At 31.4% G+C, this 25217-nt stretch overlaps 1 protein-coding gene across 1 annotated transcript; it reads left to right on the top strand.

The window, feature by feature from the left end:
- The first annotated feature begins 106 nt into the window (after window positions 1–106).
- Window positions 107–23946, top strand: LOC143083374 (cytosolic non-specific dipeptidase-like). The gene is made up of 14 exons (XM_076259632.1): window positions 107–287; window positions 4193–4316; window positions 4955–5125; window positions 7295–7375; window positions 8434–8508; window positions 10190–10270; window positions 10867–10940; window positions 14459–14533; window positions 15306–15450; window positions 17064–17163; window positions 17800–17971; window positions 18603–18688; window positions 20212–20378; window positions 23674–23946. The coding sequence occupies exons 1-14, from the start codon at window positions 259–261 to the stop codon at window positions 23719–23721; spliced, it is 1428 nt and encodes a 475-aa protein (XP_076115747.1). The 5' UTR covers window positions 107–258; the 3' UTR covers window positions 23722–23946.
- The last annotated feature ends 1271 nt before the right edge of the window (window positions 23947–25217 follow it).

The following is a 25217-nucleotide window of genomic DNA, read 5'->3' as shown; positions in this document are numbered from 1 at the left end:
GGCGCAAAGCTGCAACTGCAAGAAACTATAGAATTCTTCCTTTTCGTGATTATGTAGTTTAAAATTCCCTCCAATAAAATTTGTTTTACTGAAGAGACCGTAATGATCTTAAATCACTTATATGGATGTGCTCGGACACAAGTTAAAAAACTTGTACTTTGGTCATTAGTCAGATCCGTACAAAAAAATCACGTGGTCAATCTGCAGATAGTGAGAACCCTTTCCCACCCAATATCAAATTCAATCCCTTCTGTCATCATGGATACAGACACAAAGAAACTTTTTGAGTAAGATTATTTTATTTCATTATTATTCTCAAATAAGTTGCATCCAGATGCATAAAAAAAAAATTTCATTACTTCTATTTTCACTTTCATTTTTAATCTCCAGTTGCACTAGTCCAAATAATTATGACATCTTGAAAGGCTGTCATATTTTTTTCTTTGACACCTTAGGGGGTCTCATTGGGGCATTCTCATCCCGGAACCCACTTACTGTTTTGTCAGATTCCTGTATCCCGCTTATACTATATACCTAAGCAATTCTAATTTTTTTGTAATTTCCCGTGTCCCGCTAGACCTTAATTCCTGTTTTCACAGCACAATAATTTGACTTTCCCGTGTCACGCTTATTAAAAATCGGCAATCCCGCGTCACGCTTAGGCAGCAACCATTTGATTTTCTGGGGGGGGCTATGGTTTTTTTTGGAAAAAAAAGTTTGTTTCCAGGTTTTGGTGAAAAAAATAATTTGTTTTGGACCCTGAGAAAAAAAAAATGTTTGTTTCACCCTCAGCTGCCACTATATGTAATGCTAAAATTGAAAGAAAAAAATTGTTTTCGGTTTGTCGCTAAAAAAATAGATTGTCCTTCGCCGAAGGCGAAAAAAAAAGTTTGCACAGAAAAAAAAACCATATCCCCCCCCAGAAAATCAAATGGTTGCTGCCTTAGACCCCAATGAGACCCACACCTTACATCGACGCAGGAAGGTGTCAAAGCAAAAAATTAAAATAGCCTTCTAAGACGTCATAATTATTTGGACTACAGTTGCACCTGATAATGATGCTAAGACTTCTATTTATATAAGTTATAAGTGAAAGCTGTGTTGTAGTGGCTAGTGCATCAGACTACTAAGACAAAGATTCCTGGTTCGATCTCCGTTAAGGGGAAAAAATTCAGGGACTTTAAGTTTTCGGCTCTCCCTCGACACCATTTGTGAGTAGGGTCTTGAGAAACGATGATAGTAAGTAAGTAAAAATTTATTAGGATTCTGCATATTGACAAACAGTACAAACATAAGCTCTAATGAGCTTTTCACCGAATAAAAAAACATATGCAATAACAAATAAAACAAAGCATGCAGCATGCAAAATAAATAATAAAAAGCAGCACCAAAAAATTAACACTAAGCAATAGCATATACATGTATCTTGCGAAATATCAAAACATATATATGAAGCACTAAATTTTTTTTAAATTTGCAGTTTAGAAATTATTTCTAAATAATTTATGATTTATAAAGGAAAAATTTCACATCTTTCAAATTTTAAGATGTCCATCGGAAGGGGATGATAAATGGCTCACCCTTGTTGAGAGAGATCCATATCTCTTGCACATAACAGATACCATTGTACATTTCGAAAGAGGAGGCTAATGCAGTTACATTCAGGCAGCACTCGCACTCACAAAGTGGAGAGGGATTCATATAAGAACTTTGCAATAACTCGTTCCCAATCCACTATAAATAAATAAGTTTAAACTAATGCTATAATTTATGAGTATTATGATTTTTAAAGCAATTGCTTTTATGCCGTCGCGTATGGCCATCTTTGTGACCCAGATCAGAGACTCCGCCCAGATCAAGCCATAGTATTTTGTTTAACAGGCTCCTGGTCAGTCATTCTTTAACACCTATGTATGTTTTCTAATGCAATACATAGCTTGAAACTTTAAAAAAAAGTTAGTGGATTTAAGAAGTTTCAGAATATGTTCTTGTAGATGTATTTTTGTATTTAAAGGGTCAACCGTTTGACTATCAAATAACATAGAAGTCCGAGTGAAAAAAAGTACATTTTTATAAATGCGATTCCGTTTTCCGCCGTTCGTACGATGTTTCAACAAAATATGGATTCATTTCAGTTGTTGATTTAGTATTGAAAATTTAACTGAATTATCTCCTAATAAATACGGTTTTTTATGTTTAATTTGTGTTTCTTTAAGAGGTCAGGTGCTCTTGTTCATTCATAAAATTATCGTTCATTCATACATTTATCGTAAAATCAAAATCACTACACAGGTTAATGCGTAGTGTCAAATTATTACCTGTAATCTAAAAATAGACAAACTTTATTTGCGCAAATAATTTAGCGGAACGAAACCCTTGTTGAAAACACATAACAATAAGTTCGTTTTCCTTTTCTGTCAAAACTCCGTAATATTTATCGATCACCTTACTAATGAAATGGACCCGTCCAAACGTAGTAGATGCCAAGTCGGTCCAGATGAAGAGATATTTACAATTTGGAATTTTCTAGTTTATTAATACATAGATTGAAAAAAAGTACGTCTTTTTAAATATCATGATCAAAACTGGGTTTGCATAACAAATGTCAGATGAAACCATTATCCTCGTCTTTTCAGTGAACAAGTCTACTACGTTTGTTGACACTCGACGGTCCACCGTGTTAGCAATTTTATTTCACATGTTTTCGAAATATTGAAGATCATTTTTCACAATGTTTCCTGAAATTGATAAATATCAAAGCAACGTAGAGCTGTTTGTTCTTGTTCGTATAATAAAATTGAGAATGGAAATGGGGAATTTGTCAAAGAGACAACAACCCGACCATAGAAAAACATACAACAGCAGAATTAAGGTCACCAACAGGTCTTCAATGCAGCGAAAAATTCCCGCACCCGGAGGCGTCCTTCAGCTGACCCCTATACAATATATATTCTAGTTCAGTGATAACGATTTAATGTCATGTTTGTCTGTGATGACCCCCCTTTTCGGGATTGCATGAGAATTGTAGTTATCTCGTACCCACATGCACTTGTTTCTATCCATAGGAAGGTCGACTATCCATATAAAACTATTTATATGGATAATCGACCTTCCTATGGATAGAAACAAGTGCCTGTGCTCGTACCGCATCACAAGGACACATATCAACTGAGCAATAATGTTTGGAACTTAGTTTTAAAAATGATGACAAAGTAACATTATGAAAATATTTTTATTAAGCTGAAATATACATTTATTCTTTACATGTTTATGTCTTGTAAGATATTTTATTTCTTTCCCGTTTTTTAACATTTGCGTCTGGAAAGTTGAAATGTTTTAACTTAATCATTTGTGTTAATGGTTAAATATAAATTAATAATGAAAATTGTTAAAATTAAATCAATAAAGGAAATTATTGCCAAGGAAGTTACAAACACTACCAGGGGATAATCCATGATGATTTCTTTTTGAGTTATATGTTTCAGCACATGTATATTTGACCCCAACTTTAGCCTGGTAAACGTGTTGTCTCCTTGTGAAATATAAAACATATTAAAAATGACTTTCTGCTAAAGTCTTTTATTTATATAAAGTTAAAACCTTCTTACTTTTAACTAGACAACACTCATGTCAGGTTTAATTCTTGTATATATGTGGATGAAAAATAAAAGTCCCCAAACATTAACATGGCAGCAATTGCTTTTACAGCCTTTAAGGCTTTGATTTACTTTGACGCCTTCACAGTCCTTTGCGAAATAAATTAAGTAGCCTTTCAAAGCCGTCAATTATATACCAGTTCCAGGATACAGTACTTAGTTGAATTTGTCTTTTGACTTCCATCACCACATGACCAAATTGTAGGCATTGTCACTTAACTCCATAATGACGCCTTTTAATGCCTGTGTAGTGCCTCAGTTGAAACATCTTGCCTACAAAATATCTGTAATAGACTTAATAGAATTTGTATCTAGTATTAAAAAAATATTCATGAGAATATCTGACAGGAATTTCATTGATGAAATATACTTTTTCACAATGCAATAATACTTGCAACCTGATGATTTTTTTTATTGAAAAAAAACCTATGCGAATCAAGTATGTACAAAAAAAATTTCCATGGAGAAATGATTGAAAGAACTGCGAATGTACAATATGTTTACATGTTTAATCAAAGTGATTTTTTCATACACAGGCAAATAGATGCAAAACAAGAAAAGTATATCAAGAGACTGGCAGACACAGTTGCTATCAAAAGTGTATCAGCATGGCCAGAAACAAGACCTGAAATTGTAAAAATGGTCAAGTGGACTCAAAATGTAAATTTTTTGAAGATATCTGACAGCACTGTTCTTACAGTTTTATATTTTATGTATTAGTATAATTTAAGAGTTTATGTTTTCTAAAACTTGGAAGCTACCTGCTACAGAAGATGTTGCAATCTCAACTAAAATAGTCTGCCGAAAGAATTCATATGCAATAATTTGAAAAGAAAGTTATGTTTAATTTTTTCACCATTGTAAAATGTACCAATACCGTACAATCAAATGTCAAATATGATGGGGTGCAATTTCACAGAGATTTTGTAATAATGGGTAGAAAATGATTTGCGTTTAGGTCATAAATGTTCATCAACTGTTAAAACTGTAAACTGAATTCTATATTTATATTAAGTAATATAAATGATCCAGTCTGGTTAACAATAATTAAGGTATTATATAGATTGTATGTCAAGCTGAAAGCTGGGAAATATATTGGTGAGTGGGTTATGCTTTTCTTACCTACCTGCTTACCAAAAAAAGTATGTGTAGGGATTTGCGCAAAAATATTGGGTTTTTTTTTGCCTAAATCCCTACCCATACATTTTTTTTTTAATTTTTGCAGGCAGAAAACATGAAACAAATATTAATCTTTGATAATTATAACATTTTGTAGTTTTCAATTTCTTTTCATGTAGGAATTAGAAACATTAGGAGCCACCACCCAGTTAGAAGAATTAGGCGACCAGGTCATGCCTGATGGATCAAAGTTACCCTTGCCTCCTGTATTACTTGCCACACTTGGTACAGATCCAAAAAAGAAGACATTATTGGTGTATGGACATTTAGATGTGCAACCAGCACACAAGGTCTACATTTATTTTTCATGGACATGTACCATATATAGACTAGAAATATGTCTTACAAGGTTTTGAAAAAAGATTTAAGCCAGTGGGACATTTTACTTTTTTTTAATTTAGGAATACATTGAAACCACTGGTGTACTTAATGCAAGGATATAGGTTAAATCAGTAAGATGTAGTTGACCATGTTTTCTTTCATATGGCAGCACTGTTCTATTTCAATTTTAAATGGCAGTAGTTATTAATATAAATAAGAAATAAGCTTTAATGTGCCCCAAAATGACTTGTGTAAAACAATTCATACAGAAAAAACAACAGTCTAATCTACATGTATATGAAAACAGGAAACAAGAAACACTTATAAAACACCCAAACAAATGAAAAAAACGCTGAACAACATTGTTTACACTAACAACAGGCTCCTGACATAAGTCATTTGTAAGTTTGTGATATATTCATTCTTAAACTGATAAAAGTTGTTTTTCATAAAAATTTAAAAGCTGTATTATTATGCCTCAATCATGGGCATTATGTTTCCTGGTCTGTGTATCCGTTCCTCGGTCTGTTTGTCAGTCCATCTGTCCCGCCTCAGGTTAAAGTTTTTGGTCAAGGTAGTTTTTTATGAAGTAATTAATATGGTTGAAGTCCTATCAACTTGAAACTTAGTACACATGTTCCTTATGATATGATCAATCTAATTTTAATGCCAAATTACAAACCCAAAAAAACCCAATTTCACGGTCAACCGAACATAGGAAATAATAGTGCGATTGGTCATCCGTGTACTATCGACACATTCTTGTTATACTTGTAATAAACATGATAAAAGTAAGGGAATGTGATATGACTGCCAATGCTACAACTACTCACAGATGTAGATGGTCACTGTACAGCCTTCAAAAATGTGGAAGGCCCATATAGTACAGTAAGCTATGGGTAACTTGATGTTGACTTAAAAGTCAAAGGTAACTTTGGGTGCAATCCACAGTTTGTATAAAATACTATTATTAGAGACCAAGAGGTTAGGTCCAGAATAAGAAAAGCAATTGAGGGGATTCCTTCTTTATTTACCTAATTGGTGGTAAAATATCATGTTTTTTGTCAATTTGGATAGCAAGAATTAGTTGGTAAGCTTTCAATGAAAACATGTTGAATAATAAAAAAATATACAATTCAAACAGAAAAACCAACAGTCTAATCTACATTTATATGAAAAGAGGAAATAAGAAACACTTATAAAACACTCAAACAAATGAAAAAAACGCTGAACAACATTGTTTACACTAACAACAGGCTCCTGACATAAGTCATTTGGAGGTTTGTGATATATTCATTCTTATACTGATAAAAGTTGATTTTCATAAAAATATAAAAATTATGTTTATGGTCTGTGTATCCGTTCCTCGGTTTGTTCATTCGTCTTGTCCCGATGTCCCAAGTCAGGAGCCTCTAATTCAGTGGTTGTTGTTTGTTTAAATGTGTTACATATTTGTTTTTCGTTCATTTGTTTTGAATAAATAAGGCCGTTAATTTTTTTCGTTTGAATTGTTTTACATTGTCATTTCGGGGCCTTTTAAAGCTGACTATGCGGTATGGGCTTTGCTCATTGTTAAAGTCTGTACTTTGACCTATAGCTGTTAATTTCTGTGTCATTTTGGTCTCTTGTGGAGAGTTGTCTCATTGGCAATCATACCACATCTTCTTTTTTTATATTAGTTTAAGGGGAGACAACACTGTATATTTCCTGTCTGTTTTTTCTTAGTATTTAAAATTTAAAACTGGTGTGTAATTTATACCGTGTTGATGAATACCAAAAATAACAGCATAGACAATCAGTAAGACCATATTGGAAAACATACTTTCTTGTCTAGCCATCTTACTAATTTTACCATGATCTTCAAATGAAGTGGATGTAAGCAACTATGGGCAACTTTACAGCTTTCAACAATGAGAAAAACCCATACCAAATAATCTGCTATAAAAGGCTACAACATTAATAATATAAAAGGATTCAATTGTGAAAACTAACACCCATGCAAATTTATATCAAAACAATTTTACAAAAATTTAAACTTGTATTTATCAGCTTGTTTAAATAAACTTTTATATATATTTATAGATAAAGATTGTTTTTTACAGTTTCATGACTATATATAATTTTAATTAAACTTTCAGGATGATGGCTGGGATACAGAACCATTTGTACTGACAGAAGTGGATGGGAAATTATATGGCCGTGGTTCCACAGATGATAAGGTATGGCTGGGACTATGAATTTATTTTCATCCATGGAATTTCGATTTCTATTTCTATTTTTATGCCCCATTTATTTCAGGTTAAAGCTTTTGGTCGAGGTAGTTTTTGATGGAGTTGAAACTTAGTACATGTACACATGTTCCCTATGATATGATCTTTCTAATTTTAATGCCAAAACATTAGAGATTTTCCCCCATTTTCATGGTCCACTGAACATAGAAAATGAAAGTGCGGATGGGGCATCTGTGTACTGGGGTACTTGATGCTGCCTCTAAAGATCAAAAAACCTATTTTGTGGTTCAATAACTGCTCAATGGTATCTTTGTCTAATTTTATAATTGATAAAATGTATACTCTTTGAATAGATATTTTTTTGCTGCTTTTTAAAATTTCTTTGATAAATTTATTAGAAATTTTGTATAAAAATTCAGGTTAACATGTATCTGTATTAAACTGATCAAATTTAATAAGAAGGTATTGAGCTGCCCACTAAATTTGGACACTGCCCAATTTGGGCCTATCCAAATTTAGTGTTGGTGGAATTAACAATTTTTGTGATAGTTTTTGATAAATTATTCATCTTTTTGTAGATTTAAAGCAAATTAAGAGAGTATATATAGACAATAGTTACTGTTGAAGATTGTGCACTGACCTATATATATTAAGACTTCTATGTCCATTGTCCAAATGATGTATTGAACCTCTAATCTCCTTTTATTCATTTCCATGCAAGACAAGATTATCAAAATTAAATGATACTCTCCACAAGAGACCAAAATGACACAGAAATTAACAATTATAGGTCACTGTATGGCCTTCAACAATGAGCAAAGCCCATACCGCATAGTCAGCTATAAAAGGCCTCGAACTGACAATATTAATCAATTCAAAGAAGAAAACTAACGGCCTAATTTATGTACAAAAGATGAAGGAAAAAAAATTATGTGACACATAAACAAACGACAACCACTGAATAACAGGCTCCTGACTTGGGATAGGCACATACATAGAGAATGTGGCAGGGTTATATTATATTTTGAATCTGATACTTTTTTCAGGGTCCTGTATTAGACTGGATAAACACACTGGAAGCTATGCAAGAACTTAAGCAGGACATTCCAATCAACATCAAGGTAGTATTAAAGGACATTTACTGCTGACATTCAAATAAAAATTATTTTATTTTTTAACATTTAAAAAATAAATTACCATAGAAAGGCTTGTATAGTCCGTGTTTTTTTCTCTCCAAAATTGGACCTTCCAGAACGGGTGCAGACTATAGAGTACAATAAGCAAGAAATAAGAGAAGTTCAATTTTGCAGCCGAGGTGGTTTGTTTACGTTCCGCCATCCTTGTTATTGATATTGTAGAGGGCACTCTCATCATTTTTCAAACTTATAATTTTAACTCATCCATATTAATAAGTTATTTCTATTCAATATCAAATTAATACATGTACTGATAAATATAAAAACTAAATCTTTCATTACAAATTTCTCGTTTCTTTTCATTGCATTAGTTGAAATAAACTGGTACCTGATTAATTGAAATGATACAAACATAGTTAAAAAGACAACCGTGAACCAGCTTAGAATTTGTAAAGTACAAAACGTAATCGGTTAATGTTCATTTCGTTTGGTGTTTCATACTGACTAATATGGTTTTCTTCAAACATTACAGCAGATTTCAGTCAGTATGTAGCTAATGGTAATATCTTTGCTTAGCTTGCTTGTTAGCTGAACCGTGAAGTCATTGTTAGGTAAGGTATACTACCCTCCTTTTAAAGTAGCGTAGTCCTACAGAGAGATAGATTTTTTATCTGTCGGGCTAGTCTACTATTAAAGGAGGGAAGTTTACCTTACCTAACAATGACTTCACGGTTCAGCTAACAAGCAAGCTAACCAAAGATATTACCATTAGCTACATACTGACTGAAATCTGCTGTAATGTGATAGGTATATTAAAGATTGTTTTACAAAAGGATGGTACTGTTTTACTTTCAAAGTCGTATTATAGTGATATCTGTCATGTACAGATTTCGACTCTCACCGGTTAATTTCTTCTTTTACACCTGCTTTTTAAACTTCCTGTTTAAACATACACAAGTTTCTAAATTGTATTTTAAGTGAATTAAACTTATTTTAACAATCATGAAGCGTTCTAGAATCATTTACAAGCAGTTACAGTTTCTGTTTGATGATGGAAAACAGATTTTCCCAAGAAAATACCGCAAACGATCCAACATGATTTGAAATTACCGGAGTTTCATTAGACCTTTTCTAACAGTTACAAAAAGTTTTTTTACCTAAAATTTTGTGGTGAGAAGGGGGTGCGGACTATGTACCAGTGCGAACTATACAAGCCTTTCTACGATATGTGTCCTTAAAACTATGGAAAATTAAACTCGTTCTTTTAAGATACTTTAACTTTATGGTATCCTAATCTCAATACATCAAATTTTTAGTTTTAACAGAGGCCTTGGTGGCCGAGTGGTCTAAGTAGTTACTACTGTAATCACTTGCCAGTCAACACTGAGTTTGTGAGTTCAAACCCCGCTCGTGTGGGTGCACTCAACTCAAATCTTATTTGACTAGGATTGCCAGTTTTCCTATCAAAGGTCGGTGGTTTTCTCCAGGCACTCCTTCTTCCGCCACCAATTGAAAATGGCTGCCATGAAATAGCCTAGATGTGGTGCTTAAAAGTAGCGTTAAAACACCGAAAAAATCAAAAATCAATCTAGTTTTAACATGATTATCTGTGATTCTTACACCAATACTTTATTCAAATTTATAATTTAATGATTGTTTATTTTAGTTTATGCTAGAAGGTATGGAAGAATCAGGATCAGAAGGTCTAGATGATTTAGTCTTTTCCAAGAAAGATACATTCTTAAAGGTAAATATATAATATATTGAACTGACCAGGGAAATACTTTACTGTAACATATATTACAGAAGCTTCTTTTTCGACATAAATTATATTTGATTTTTTATTCATCATTGTTCATTTGATCTGAGCATATATGGATCAATAAGAATAGATATATATATATATATAAACACATGTACTAATAGATTAAGGGGAGACAACACTATATTTCTGTACATTTGCTGTTTCTGGCTAAGACATCAACAATTTGTTTTGTGTATATGTGATAAAATGTTATGTATCAATTAATGTTATAATATTGTAAAAATTAAGGTAAGTTGTCTAATTAAAATTTTAAAAATTTTAAATTTGTAAATGGTTTAGTATATTGAATTTGTTTTTATTTTGCTGAAGATTTCATCTTGATAAATTTAATGCCATAATAATTTGACTAAAACCTGTAGAATAAATCCTAAATGTCAGAATTAGTGTTATTTGTTAGATGCACAAATTTATAAATGTTACGGTAATTTCATTGCAAAGTATGACATTGGAAATGTTTCAGTAATTAAGGAAATCTTAATCTAAAACCAAATTTGATCTTTTTGTTATAAACATTTTAGGATGTGGATTATGTCTGTATCTCTGATAATTACTGGCTTGGGAAGACAAAACCTTGTATTACATATGGATTGAGGTAAGTTCTCCTGTGTTGCACTTCTGTTTTTATAGACAATGCAATTTCCCATAGGAACTCGCCTTTACGGCTAAAGCTATGCAACTTTTTTTTGGAAGTTTGGTAAAAAAATATTTCCTAGAACAGAAAGATGATATGCACTACTTTTTAATTCAAAGGTTAAAACATAGGGCTGTGTGGCATATTTTCAACATTTATATGCCCCAAACTTCTAGCAGTTTAAACTTATAATACAAAAGTTCTGTACATACCTACCTTTAATTTTGGTCTGCCTCAGTATTCATTTTTCACCGGTACTTTGTGTTTTTATACTGATAACATTCCCAAGCTATTGATCCATATATGCTCTATTAGCAAAATGATCATGATTAGATGAAACATAGAAATCATATCTGGGAACCATTACTTAAGCAAATTAAGATATCTATGAATATAATATATCTCCCTAAAAGAGGCATGGCTTGTGAAAAAGCTGTATCTACAAAGTGCAACCTCTAGATTTATTTCGGTAGAAAACTTTTGTTGTAATATTTCTATTCAAAGAGCTAAAGTGACATATATTTCATTTCGTATAAAGTTTAGTTTTTCCAATTGCTATTTGTAGCAATTATATATAGATGGAAACTAGTATTTATAACTAGTTCTGATGCTAGTTCTGTACGTACTATTTATAAAGTTTGATGTTAGTTGTATAAAGCATGAGAAAATTTTTGCTGTTTTTACGGTAGGGGTTAAGAAATAGTTCATGGAAGCCATAGATTGTTGGAAATTTACACACGGCCTGGGCCGTGATATTCGAATTTTATCCTGAGCGTTGTTGTTGGAAATTTAACACATGGCCTGGGCTGTGGTATTCAAATTTTATCCTGAGCGTTAGCGAGGGATAAAATTAACGAATATCACAGCCCAGGCCATGTGTAAATTTCCAAAAATCTATGGCTTCCATGAATTATTTCGATTCTAATAGAACAAATACGGTCATTAAAAAACTGAAGCGAGGGTGGGTATGTTGTGTGTGTGGCTGTTCTTTTACCTGTTAGATAAATCTCAAATATCTTTATAGATATGTAGCTTGCATAGGTTATTTCGTGAATAACTGCTAGAAAAAAAATACTTTTTAATTTTTTAAAATTCTCAAACCCAACATTTGTCATTTTTAATTTAATGTTTTTCTCGTAAGGCCAATTAAAATTAATTGCTAGATTTTCATCCCCGCCCGACCCTCTGAAATCGTCCCGCCCCGATTTTTTTTATTTAACAAAAATACAATTTCTGGATCTTATCATGTCCGTTACCGGGAACCATCGATAATTTCGTTTCATTCAACACTTCCTGTTTCAAATTACGTTTTTGTAATTCTCCGAGTAATCTAATAACGATATGATTGAGTCGACATATTCTGCTGCTCTATTATGACAACATCTACCGAGAATAGTGATTGATAACGAGAAGGGCATGAAATATTCGAGTAACGAGTAAAACGCCTTGTCATTTAACGCAAATTGCGGGAGTCACAAGTGACAAGTTTATTTATACAATGACTTTGTGTCAGGAAATTTGGTCTGTAAATGATATCCAAAGCGCAAGAATCGTAGAACAAATTGGTACAAAAAACATGACTGGATTAAAGAAATTGACACAAGCACGAATTTGTTTGATTTATGACCGTATATTGAGAAAAAAATGTCGACAAACACGCATTTTAATTCCCTTATATTTACCCATGGCTGTTGTTTTTGTTGACAAACAGCAAACACCAGCTGTAACTGTCCCAATACCCTCAATTTAGTCATTAAAAACTACTTTTTGGTTAAGTTCATGTTTTACATCACATAATTACTTTCCACACTGAGTTTACATTTTATTTTGTACTCATAATACTTGTGTTGCATACAATTGTACCAATACATTTTATTGATTTTATGTGGACTACAAACCATTGCTTAATAGAAAGCAAAATAAATTTGGTGTAGGTCTAGTCCAACTGAAGAGAGCATTTCTCTTCCCTTTGATGTATACTATAAATAGGTTTCTAAAGCGGCAATTACATGTATAACAGTGGTTGCCAATCAGGGATTTTTATTTAAGAGTTTAAAAAATAGTGTCAGATTCCTTATACAACATGTATATACATTATACAAGCATGTTTTCCACTAGCATATACCCCGCGGTATGAAGAACTTGTGACAAGGGTTTCATATGAAATAAAATTTAAAAAATAAAATCCTCCCACCCGCCCCATGTTTTTCAAAAATTTGGATGAAAATCTACTAATTAATTTTAGTTGGCCTAAGCTTCCGTCAAATCCATAGTTGACATTTTGTAACTAAGGAGCCGCCATATTTATCGATACTTGCTGAAATGAGTAACCATGGGAATAATGCAATAGAATAGAAAACAAAACAAAACCTACCTCAAAAATCAGTTTTAATACAATATCATACGAATATGATGGTTAAACAGTTTCATTTGTATGACGTCATGTTTTGAAATGACTTAAATGCGCCAAAAAGAATTTTATTTTATTTTTATTTTGTTGATTTCTCCGAGCTCTTGTGCATTACTTCTTTTTATTCTGCATACAAATAAGAATAAAAGTTATTTTGTCTTTTTTTAATTGCACTTTTTAAAACAACAAAATCAGCAAAGGGTCTGCAAATAGGTTCCATGTAAAATTATGTGGGAAGTATATTGTAACAGCCATTATCATGTATATCTCTGAGTCTGCGCTAAGTATATTTTATTGAGAATTTTATCACAGTGTTGTTAACAAAGCTAAAGAAGCACGTCATATTAGAATACTATACAAAGTTCAGCATTTTTAAAATTATAATTTAATAATAATTACATGTAGTATCGAAAGGTGCTTGCAGTTACGTTGAATCAAATTTTGTCACATTAGTATATATACAGTTGCTGCTATGTTTATAACATGTATTTATATGTTGTTTGAATCAAAGAAATATGTACAAGAAAGTGAAAAAAAATATTGTATCACAAGAGAAAATAATATGTTACTGCAAGCAACTTATCCTATTTTTGTGTTTGTTTTGTTTATGGCCTATTCAATTTAGAGATGAAATACTGTAAATTAGGACAAGCAGGGCGAGGTAGAATTCAACTATAGTTGTTTATATCATTGTCCTTCGGTAGAGAGGTGTTTAATTTGCACATGTCCGTTTTCAATTTGCCTTATCAAGAATGTTTATTTAAAAACTAAATTAAATGTATTTTACAGGGATGGTTTCAGACAGGGTACAATAGTTCAAATTGAGATAAAAAAAAATTGTATAACATTTATCCAACTACACTCTCCATATTTGTTAAGAGTTCTGCTCCATTAACCTCATATACTGGATCCATGTCTGTCATTAAACAAAAACTTCTAATCTGTTGTATACCAGAATGTCAAATTTGCCATCAAAATTTAACATTGAAATTTTAAATTTGGCGATTTTATACTGTTTACTCTGCTTCCTTAGTAAATAAAATAATATTGTTTTCTTATTGGATTTCAGAGGAATTTGTTACTTTTTCCTGGAAGTGGAGTGTTCTACGAAGGATTTACATTCCGGTGTATTTGGAGGAACAGTGTAAGTTAGTCAAAGAAATTGTTTCATTTTTCATTTTTATACAGAGATTAATTAAATAGTCATATTTCATACTGTAAGTGTTGATGTCACCGCAAGATTTTTTACAGGACAATAAGATACTTGCACTGAGCTGATGATTTTTTCTAGAAAAAAATGAACAACTATATATATAACAAAGAAGATGTCGTATGATTGCCATGAGACAACTCTCCACAAGAGACCAAAATGACACAGAAATTAACAACTATAGGTCACCGTAAGGCCTTCAACAATGAGCAAAGCCCATACTGCATAGTCAGCTATAAAAGGCCTCCAAATGACAATGTAAAACAATACAAACGTGAAAACTAACGGCCTTATTTATATAAAAAAAATGAAAGAAAATAATATTATGTTTATTTTGCATGACAATAAGAACTGTGTGCTCATATTTGCACGGCAAGGTTGTTTTTTTCCAAAAAAAAGAAACAGCAGAATATGGTTAATATGGGGAAATTATTTGCTGTATTAATTTAACAGAACTTTGATTCATTTATTAAATGCATATGCACATGTGTGCATTGCTGATTATTTGAAAAGATAATCAAAAAAAGAAATGCAGAAAAATAAACAGCAATATATATTTGGTTAGTATAGGGAAATTATATGCTGTATTAATTTAACAGAATTTTGATTCATATATTAAATTAATATGCACATATGTGTATTGCTGATCATTTAATAAGATAACCAAATAAAAAATGCAAAAGAAGTATATTTTTTCTATAAATAGACATGAGGCAATGACAGATTTAACAGCTATATTAGGATCATTAGTGGATGTAAATGGGAAAATACTGATTCCAGGTATCTATGATACAGTAGCACCTGTTACAGATGATGAACGAAAGTCATATGGTCCAATAGATTTTGATTTAGTAAGTTTCACAGTGAACTGAACATGTACCAAGTTATCGTGATTGGCTAATATCAGACAGTGACTTTGATACCACTTTTATTAACTGTATTTATAATATCTATTTATTTCAACATATACAAATCTTTCAATAAATTCGGAAACAATTACATTCATTCATAATCTAAATATAAAACCACAAACTAAATAGAGACAAGAACTGACGAACTAATGAATTCAACAAAGCACTTTAAAATTACGTCATGAATTAATATCGCCAATAAAACAATTTATAACTGTAATTCAGTAATTTTGAACTTTACTATAAAACTATGTAAAAAGTACGGAAAAGCTGTATTGTAGATTATGATAAAACTATCATAATATTTCCATATAACTTTTAATGAATGAAACTCTATCGAGGAAAATGTAAATAAAACTTTTCAAATAACAAAAATAACTAACCTGTAAATATTGCTTTAGCATTTAAGCGTCTGCATTGAAAGGCGGCTATTCAGTTAATGAAATACTAAATCTCTATATATAAATAAGGCGTACATATATTTTCCGCACTCGTGCAATAATATTTTATTCTATTTATATCGTTCAGGTGTGTAGTGACGTGTATATGAAATTGTGCAGTGACGTATATTACAAATGTCGTCAGTCTCAGTAAAACGTCATAATGAGTATGATGAAACAGAAAATGAAATGAATGAATGAATGAAATAAATGAACTGATGAATAACCAATCAAACATTTATTATACACATAAATATGACGGTGACATAAACATTTTGTACTACAGTAGTTTTATACCCCCATCTTGAAGAGGGGCAATATATGATGACACACTTCATTTTGCCATCCATTTGTTGTCACAAGTTTAGTTTCCAGATGATACGTCTAGTACCACTTGACCAAACTTTTAAAATTTAACACAATGTCATTTATCACTGATTACATTTTTTCTTCAACCTATAACATGAATCAAACAGACCTAGAAAAATCCAATTAGCTCTGTTTACTATCTTTTTATGTTTATGTTTACATTGGGTTATATGACTGTCAGCAGTCTTGGGAGGTCATCTTGATGATAAAGGAGATGGTTCCTTAGACAAAAATACACATGCAAGCTGATACATATTATCTAGTCCATGCATCATTGTTAATAACTTATTTGAGATTTTTTGTAAATTGTATATATATTTTAGTATGTTACAAAGGAAATATGAAATTTGAGTCAAATTGGTAAACATGAATTGAAAGCTTATGCCCCTTTAAGGAAATTCGGAAAGAAAAAAATTAAGTGAAGAAAGCCTGCTGATGACTAGAACAAGTTTAGAAAATAAAAGATAATTTTTGTTTCTCTGTTTAGGTCTTAATATATTAATTGCTTGCTCACTCATTTGATTTGGTTTTCCAAACTTTTGGTAATAGTCTCATGTTTTACTTCCGAGATGTTGAAATTCATCAGTCCTGTCTGACATGAACCACCAAAACACTGGAGTGTATAAACTAAAAATAACCATAGAAAATTACACATAGGGCACAAGGACTAACAAACTCAATTATGATTTCACTAACTCTGATTGGTTTCTTTATCATGTGTAATGGATTTTCTTATGTCTATAGGAAGAATACAGAAAAGATGTTGGTGTGACTAAATTGATCCATGACAATAAACCAGACGCATTGATGCACAGATGGAGATTCCCTTCATTGTCCATTCATGGTAAAGTGTTAATTTAGATTAATCACTGGCCATTCATTATTATTCATTGGATGCCAATTTTCATATAATTTTGTAGGTATAAATGAATTACAAATTTCATTGTTCAGTTAGGTAGAAGTTTTCTATAGGCTAATATTCAAACTTTGGAAACAAAAAAAAATCAAAATTATAAAAAATTATAACAAAGTACAATTTTCCTAGGTCTCGAAAAATAAGCCCCAAATGTAAATACAAGAATCCACTGTATACACAGTGAGGAACTGGGCACAAAAGTATGAAAAGAAAGGTTCAGAAAAAAGACTTAAAAAACCAAGAGAGGGAGAAATAAACAAATGTTGACAATGCCTTTGTATGTATTAATATAGTATTTCCAAATTAATATACGGTATGCATTTATTATTGTATTCATTTTTGACTGAAATATGTATTGCTGCAAATCCCTAATAGGTGTGACATTTTTTTTAATTGCAAATTACTTACAAAAGGAAAAATTGTGAAAATTAATGAATGTGCATGCTAAAATAGAATAATTGAAATAAGAGAAAAATAAATAAAACTGTTAAAACCAGCAATGCTCCTTTACCCTATTTTTTAAATAATTTTTCATCAGTTTTCAAATATCCATTATAATTCTAGGTGTTGAGGGAGCTTTCTCTGGAGCAGGAGCTAAGACTGTGATCCCACGTAAAGTAATTGGAAAGTTCTCTATAAGACTGGTACCAGATCAGTTACCAGAGGAAGTAGAGAAGAAAGTTAAAGCACATATTGATAATGTTGTCAAAAAACAAGGAAGTCCAAACAAAGTCAGGTAAATACATATAGATTCCATCACTGCAACAAGTGTGTTTCCCAATTTATCCACTTAAGACAGCTAAATTTTAATATTCAAAGCGTGAGGCTTGCTGAACTTTTTAGATAATTTAAATTTAACTATTGTGAGCATGAAGAAATATCATAATACATGAGTTATAGAGGTGGAACCTGTTTCTCTAATGATAGTTATCTTTTCTTTTTTAAAACATTTGCAGAAAGTTGTGTTCTTTATATGTGACGTCATCAGGCATTGTTGCCTTTTTTTGTGACATCACAATGAGAAATTCAGAAGAAATCAAGAAAACTAAGTGTCATATTAATTTCATTTGCTGAGAACAGATATTTCACTAGTAAAGAGAAATATTTGTTTCACATGGCTCAGGAAATGTGAAAATAGCACAAAAATAAGAGAAAGTGATTTATTTTATGGAATATCATTAAATTGGAATTAAATGGTGAAAATAGTCTTCACATATACATGTTTATTTACAAAATGCTTGCTATACACCAATGAGACAGCAATAATTCAGATATTATTTTTTATTTCAGAGTACTCATTGGATAAATATCTCATGCACATTCACCTCATACCTTGTAAGATAATTAGAATGTCATTTCCTTTTCAGTCTATCAATGGGCCATGGAGGAAAGCCATGGGTTAGTGACTTTAACGATCCTAACTATGTAGCTGGTAGAAATGCAATGAAAACAGGTAAACCATATGTTACATCAATTTCTTATTATGAAAATGTGGATATGTTGGATAAATGGTAATGATACATCAAACCAACAACCCAATGAAACTAAGAGAGAAACTTGTTTGCACTAGAATGAAAAGTAAAATTATAAAAAAGTTGATTTCTGACCCAATAAAATTAGCATTATTCATATTGAAATTGGCATTTTTTTTGGTTTTTGTTTAGTTAAAAAATACATGTATGAAGGCCTTAATATAAGCAACATCATTTTCCAGTTTTAACAAGAGGTTTTGTAGTTAAGGTCACTACATACAGAAAAAGAACTGTGAATTGTTTGAATGAATGAATGAATAAATACTTTATTTGCAAGAAGCATATATATATATACTGTGAAAGTACTTTAATTCGTGGGTATCAATTTTCGTGGTTTGAACAATATTTACATGTTCGTGGGTTTTTAAATTCGTGGATTTTAGTTTTCTATAAAAAAAAAATTAAAAAAAATTAAAGCCTTTAGAAACGAAGGTAACAAATAGTCCGGATTGAAGGAAATTGCAAAGTAAACATTGACATGTTTAAATCGTAGTGATAACACTTATTAACCCACGATAAAGTGATCACCAGATTAAAGACCATCAAAGGTGTTAATTAGGCCATAAACATGTCAAGAAAACAGTAATATAAACAAATGCTATAAACGTATCTTGAATTGTCAAATAATTCTTATCAAAATCAAGCCCAGCATGAAATTATTATTTCCCATATGTACGAGAACTATGAGGATATAAAATGAACACTTTATCATACTAGCATATCAATAACGGAAAGCTGACTTTCATCGATCAAAAATATTTTTTATGAGTTATTAAAGATTAAATGGGTATAATCCTGCATGCGGTTGTAGTTCTGTGACTGCTATTAAAGTATTCTCAGTTTTGGCGTTATTCAATATATTCTCTAGATCATATCAGTAGTCAAACCTACCGATGGGGATCTTTCCATGTCTTGATTTGGACAATGGTTGTTTTATTTCGTTGGACACTTAAGTTCGTGGATAAAGTCATCCACGAAAACCACGAAAATTGGTACCCCACGAATAAAAGTTCTTTCACAGTACATGCTATGGCAAACGAAAATATATACACTGGATTACAGAGTACAGGAAGACATATATAATTCGGAGTTTAGTATGATGTCCATTATCACTGAACTAGTAACATATTTGTTTAGGGGCCAGCTGAAGGAGTGTGGGAGTTTCTTGCTGCATTGAAGACCCATTGGTGGCCTTTCGACTGTTGTTTTTTCTATTTTCGGACTGTTGTCTCTTTGACACATTCCCCATTTCCATTCACAATTTTAATATTCAAAAGCAATACATTTTTGAAGATTTTGATGAGATGAAGTATTTTCTTTTTCAAAAAGTCTGTGTAAACTTGTTTTATTTTTAAATTTATCATTCAAGTAAATAAAACATATTCAACTTTTTTTTTAAATTTAAAGTATCGTATGACTTTTATGCTATCTGAATGTGTTTCAGTTTTTGGAGTTGAACCTGATTTAACAAGAGAAGGTGGAAGCATACCTGTGACCTTGACCTTCCAAGAAGCAACTGGCAAAAATGTGATGTTATTACCTATTGGTGCATCTGATGATGGAGCTCATTCACAAAATGAGAAAATTGACAGAAAGAATTATATAAATGGGGTAAGTAAGAAAAGGTTGAAATTTGGGGCACAGGACGTTTGCGCTTTTTTACCCGTAAAACGATAGGACATTTGCGCTTCAAATACTATGGACATTTGCGCTTTAAATTTTGATTTACCTGTAATAAGTTGACCGAACATATGCCCTTTTTACCTATAGTCGTCTACCTATAATTTTAATAAGAAGTAGTCAATACGTAAATAATTTTAATCTATATTTGTCATTAGTACTGCAAATGGTCCAGAATCCTTCCATGCCCACTATAATGAACAGTTCCACTCGACTCATCCTGCTATATTATTTTTTTATCCTTTTGAAGAGTTTCATTGAGCAACAGTCAGTGAATTACCTTAAGATGTGTTATATTGATGAACAGGCACCCCAGATAAAAGTGTGTATTTATTTTAAATGTGGGCGAAATACCAGTCAGAACAGATATCATAAGCTAAATTCGTTCACTCCTTGGGCTTCAGATATCAAGCGAAAACTGACCTGTGATGAATGTACGTGATTTTATGTTTTTCGAGTGTTTGCTTTTAGCTCAGTGTTTATAAACTTTTAAACACATAACAATGTGCTACGACATGAATGTGCTATAAAATGTGCTATGACATGATTTTTAAACATAAAGAGGACATACATAATGCAAAAGCGCAATCCTGTGTAAAAAGCGCAAATGTCCATTTTTAAAAAGCGCAAACGTCCTATGATTTGAAGCGCAAGTGTCCAAAAAAATAAGCGCAAATGTCCTATGAAAAAGCGCAAACGTCCTGCACCGGAAATTTGAAAGCTCTCAAATTTTGTCTTTAGCATTGTTTTAAAATAATGGCTAAAGAAAGAATTTGATTTCAATAATTTCATAGAAAATGTATCTTTAAGGTGAGGCATAACACTACAGGGAGATAACTCTGTACCATCAGCTGAACATTTTAATAAAGTTTTATTGTTAAAGAAATATTAATCAAAATTATTGTTCATCAATCTGATATTTATCCAATAAATATTTCTGATAAAGTGTGAGATTCATTTTTTTTGAAATTTTCATATTTTTCTCAAAAGGACAAAGTAAAAATTTTGTTAAAATTTTATTTAAATTAAACACCCAAAATGAAATATTTGTAGTTAGGCCAAAATAAAAAGATTGTATGTTTGCCCAAACGCGACCGACCCAAAATAAACCCGCCGACTCAAATTCTTTTTTTGACGTTTTTTTGAAGAATTTTTTTTTTTCGGATTTTTTTTTGGGTCCGCTCCGTCATCGTACAAAACTTGGTGTTTGTCGTCTTTGTGTTTGAAAGTAACTGTGAATAAGATTAAAAGAAAGCGTATAAGAGACGCAGTTAATCGATATTCGATGTTCCATGTTTTTATCTTCTGTCCTGATTTAACGAACGTAAAGAAGTAAAACATGTGAAGTGGCACAGTTTTTTACGCTGTAGTTGTCTGTACTAACAATCCCTTACCTATATGCTCATTGTTAATTTCATCGTGTTATTGAATATTCAGGTAGATTTGTTCAAAACCATGTGCAATCGAATATTTTCAATGTTATTCTGACAGGAAATGGATCCGGAAGTTGCGAATTTACAATCTTCTTCTTTAGTTACTGAAAACCATCAACATTTTGAAGATTACTTTCTGGTGCATGCCTGATTGAGGTTGCTTTTTAAAATTTATTTCAATTTTTCTTTATTTTTAAGCTTTACAATTTTTATTGAACTTTTAATTTTTACATTTTTTATTCTATTTTTTTTTTTTAAATTAAGATAAAAACAATAGGTACATTTAGTTTAAGTGAGAAAAGGTTTTAAGGAGTACTTCATGGGTAAGTGCATCCTTAAAGTTGTCTGTAGAAGTTTTGTTTGAAATTTCAGGTGGTAGTTTATTCCAGTCTTTGATTGTTTGGCTGAAGAATGAGAATTTAAAACTGTCTTTATTGCATTGGAGCTGTCTGAATGTTAATTGATGAGTAGATCTTGTTTTGGACTGGCTTTTTATCAGAATATCTTGCAAGAAGATTTAGTTTTTACTGAATAAAAAGGAATTATTTCTTGATAAATTGTTGTCTTTAATTATAATCTTCCTTTATCATGTAAATAAGTTGCCCTTTTATTCAAAAAGTTCAAATTTACAAGTCTCATTAGACAAGATCAGTACGTTGCTGTTTGGGAGAATTTGATAAAACTATAATTGCTCACAGAATCAGAAATATAATCTTAACTGAATGTAACTCCTTCTGAATAATTTATTGCAATATAAATATAAATCCCTTTTGACAAGATAAATCTGACTTTTGTCAGAAATATTTTTTTCACATGTGCAAAAGTAAACACATGTTAATGTTATGGACGCCATATTAGATTTTTATACAAATTTGTGAGGAAGCCTCTAGAACCATGACCTAAAAATAAATAGTCTTCAGAAAACGTTAACTTTATGCAATTATATTTGATCAATAATGATTATTTTCAAAAATTTAAACTTGATTATTCAAAGAAATAAAATTATAACAAATACGTTTTTAGTTTGGAGATTCTACAGAACATGCTTTGATTTATTTATAGCCAAATTAGTTTACCTGTGTGATAATGTAAATTTTGTTTTCAAAACATAAAAAAGACACAAACTATTAGGATGTAGATAATAATTCATATAAATATTTTAGGACATTTAATCTATTTTAATAGCAATAGGATTTAAAAACTGCCGACAAATTTAATCATTACAAAATCAGCTGATATTTTTTTTACACAAACATCGTGTTGATGTAACTGTTGAAAATCACTTCATAAATCCACCAGCCCTTTCACACAGTTAGCAATTGTCAGGGTTATAAACATCTCAGGATGCAAATCATATAGTAGACTAATTTATTTTAGAGGTTTTAAATTCATGGCTTTTGGTTGTCTCTACAAAGGTTTGACTGAAAAAAAAGATATACTGTTTTTTAAAAGATCTTTTAATATTTTCATGCAAATTCTGATAAAAAAAAAAAAAAAAAAAAAAAAGAATTTGCCTACCTACCTACCCACACCCAGTCATCATGGGTCGGGTTTGGGCAAACTGAAATTTTTTTAATTGTGGCCTTATTATACAAGAAAGGAAGATTTTAACAAAAAAAACTAATGTCAGCTCCCTTTGGACAAATTTGAAAAAGTTTTCATTTCAACTAACATTCTGATTGGTTTATAACAAGTGCATTCAAAGACTGCACAACTTTATAACACAATTAAAATGCATGGCAAAGCAGTACATCTTCAATCAAATGTTTAAAAAAAAATCTTTTCTTTTGTAGGCAAAAGTGTTGGGAGCATATATCAAAGAGTTAGCAAAATTGTCATGAACTTTGTGTTGACCTGTTTCAGCTAAACAGAACAGTTACTATAATTGTATTATGCAGTGCCATACTTTTTGACAATTTTATTGACTGTACAATACAGCATAGTGCTAGATTTTATTTCATTTTACTTATATAAACAGCAATGGTTGTGTTTTCAACACAAATGTCTTTATGAACAAATATGATATTTATATAATTTTTGAAAAAAAAAAAAAAATTTCTACACTAGTAGTGTTTCTGGTTTTAAGTCATTTATTTTTATGCCCCACCTACGATAGTAGAGGGGCATTATGTTTTCTGGTCTGTGCGTCCGTCTGTTCGTTCGTACGTCCGTTCGTCCGTCTGTCCCGCTTCAGGTTAAAGTTTTTGGTCGAGGTAGTTTTTGATGAAGTTGAAGTCCAATCGACTTCAAACTTGGTACACATGTTTCCTATGATATGATCTTTCTAAGTTTAATGCCAAATTAGAGATTTTACCCCAATTTCACGGTCCACTGAACATAGAAAATGATAGTGCGAGTGGGGCATTCGTGTACTGAGGACACATTCTTGTTCTTAATACATGTACCAATTTCCATGGATAACAGGACAAATGTTTTCATTGATATTTGATTTCTAATTACTGTGTACATATAAAAAAGAAGATGTGGTATGATTGCCAATGAGACAACTATCCACAAAAGACCAAAATAACACAGACATTAACAACTATAGGTCACCGTACGGCCTTCAACAATGAGCAAAGCCCATACCGCATAGTCAGCTATAATAGGCCCCGATAAGACAATGTAAAACAATTCAAACGAGAAAACTAACAGCCTTATTTATGTAAAAAAATGAACGAAAAACAAATATGTAACACATAAACAAACGACAACCACTGAATTACAGGCTCCTGACTTGGGACAGGCACATACATAAATAATGTGGCGGGGTTAAACATGCCTTTTTGTGCTTCTTTGTTACATATTTGTTTAGTTTTTATAGTGAACACAATGTTAAACTGTTACCCCTATTTTTGACATTTATACCTATAATGTCTGTTTGTTTTATTCACACATCGTTGTCAATATAATTGAATTTAGTGAAACTTTCATACAAGTGAGAGGTTTAGCTAGCTATAAAACCAGGTTTTAAATCCACCATTTTCTACACAAGAAAATGCCTGTACCAAGTCAGGTATATGACAGTTGTTATCCATTAGTATAATGTGTTTGAGCTTTTGATTTGGTATTTGATAAAGGCATTTCCTTTTAGAATTTACCTCTGAGTTAAGTATTTAATCAGCAGCATAACTAAAATGCATACTTTAAAGATGTTTTGAGAAATATAGGAGTAGCTTGGCAATTAGTTTCATTAACTTTCCTCCTTAAGGGGGCTCCTGGGTATAAATCAATTTTTTTTTTTAATATAGGATTTCGCTATATTTTTTTATAAATGAACTTTATCATATACTTAAAGGAAAAATGAAATAAAAAGATGGAGTCACCGTTCATTTAA

This window comes from Mytilus galloprovincialis, chromosome 7, assembly GCF_965363235.1.
Source record: "Mytilus galloprovincialis chromosome 7, xbMytGall1.hap1.1, whole genome shotgun sequence".
NCBI classification, from domain to species: domain Eukaryota; kingdom Metazoa; phylum Mollusca; class Bivalvia; order Mytilida; family Mytilidae; genus Mytilus; species Mytilus galloprovincialis.
The sequence above is the reverse complement of the archived record's forward strand: the minus strand, read 5'-3'. Positions and strand labels throughout refer to the sequence as shown.

What these genes read in the sequence shown, in the direction of transcription:
- LOC143083374 (XM_076259632.1), top strand. Translation starts at nt 259, where the DNA reads ATGGATACAGACACAAAGAAACTTTTTGA. An exon ending in CCCTTCATTGTCCATTCATG is followed by an intron (nt 17,164 to 17,799) that starts GTAAAGTGTTAA and finishes TTATAATTCTAG; the next exon opens with GTGTTGAGGGAGCTTTCTCT. An exon ending in GAAAGAATTATATAAATGGG is followed by an intron (nt 20,379 to 23,673) that starts GTAAGTAAGAAA and finishes TTTCTTTTGTAG; the next exon opens with GCAAAAGTGTTGGGAGCATA.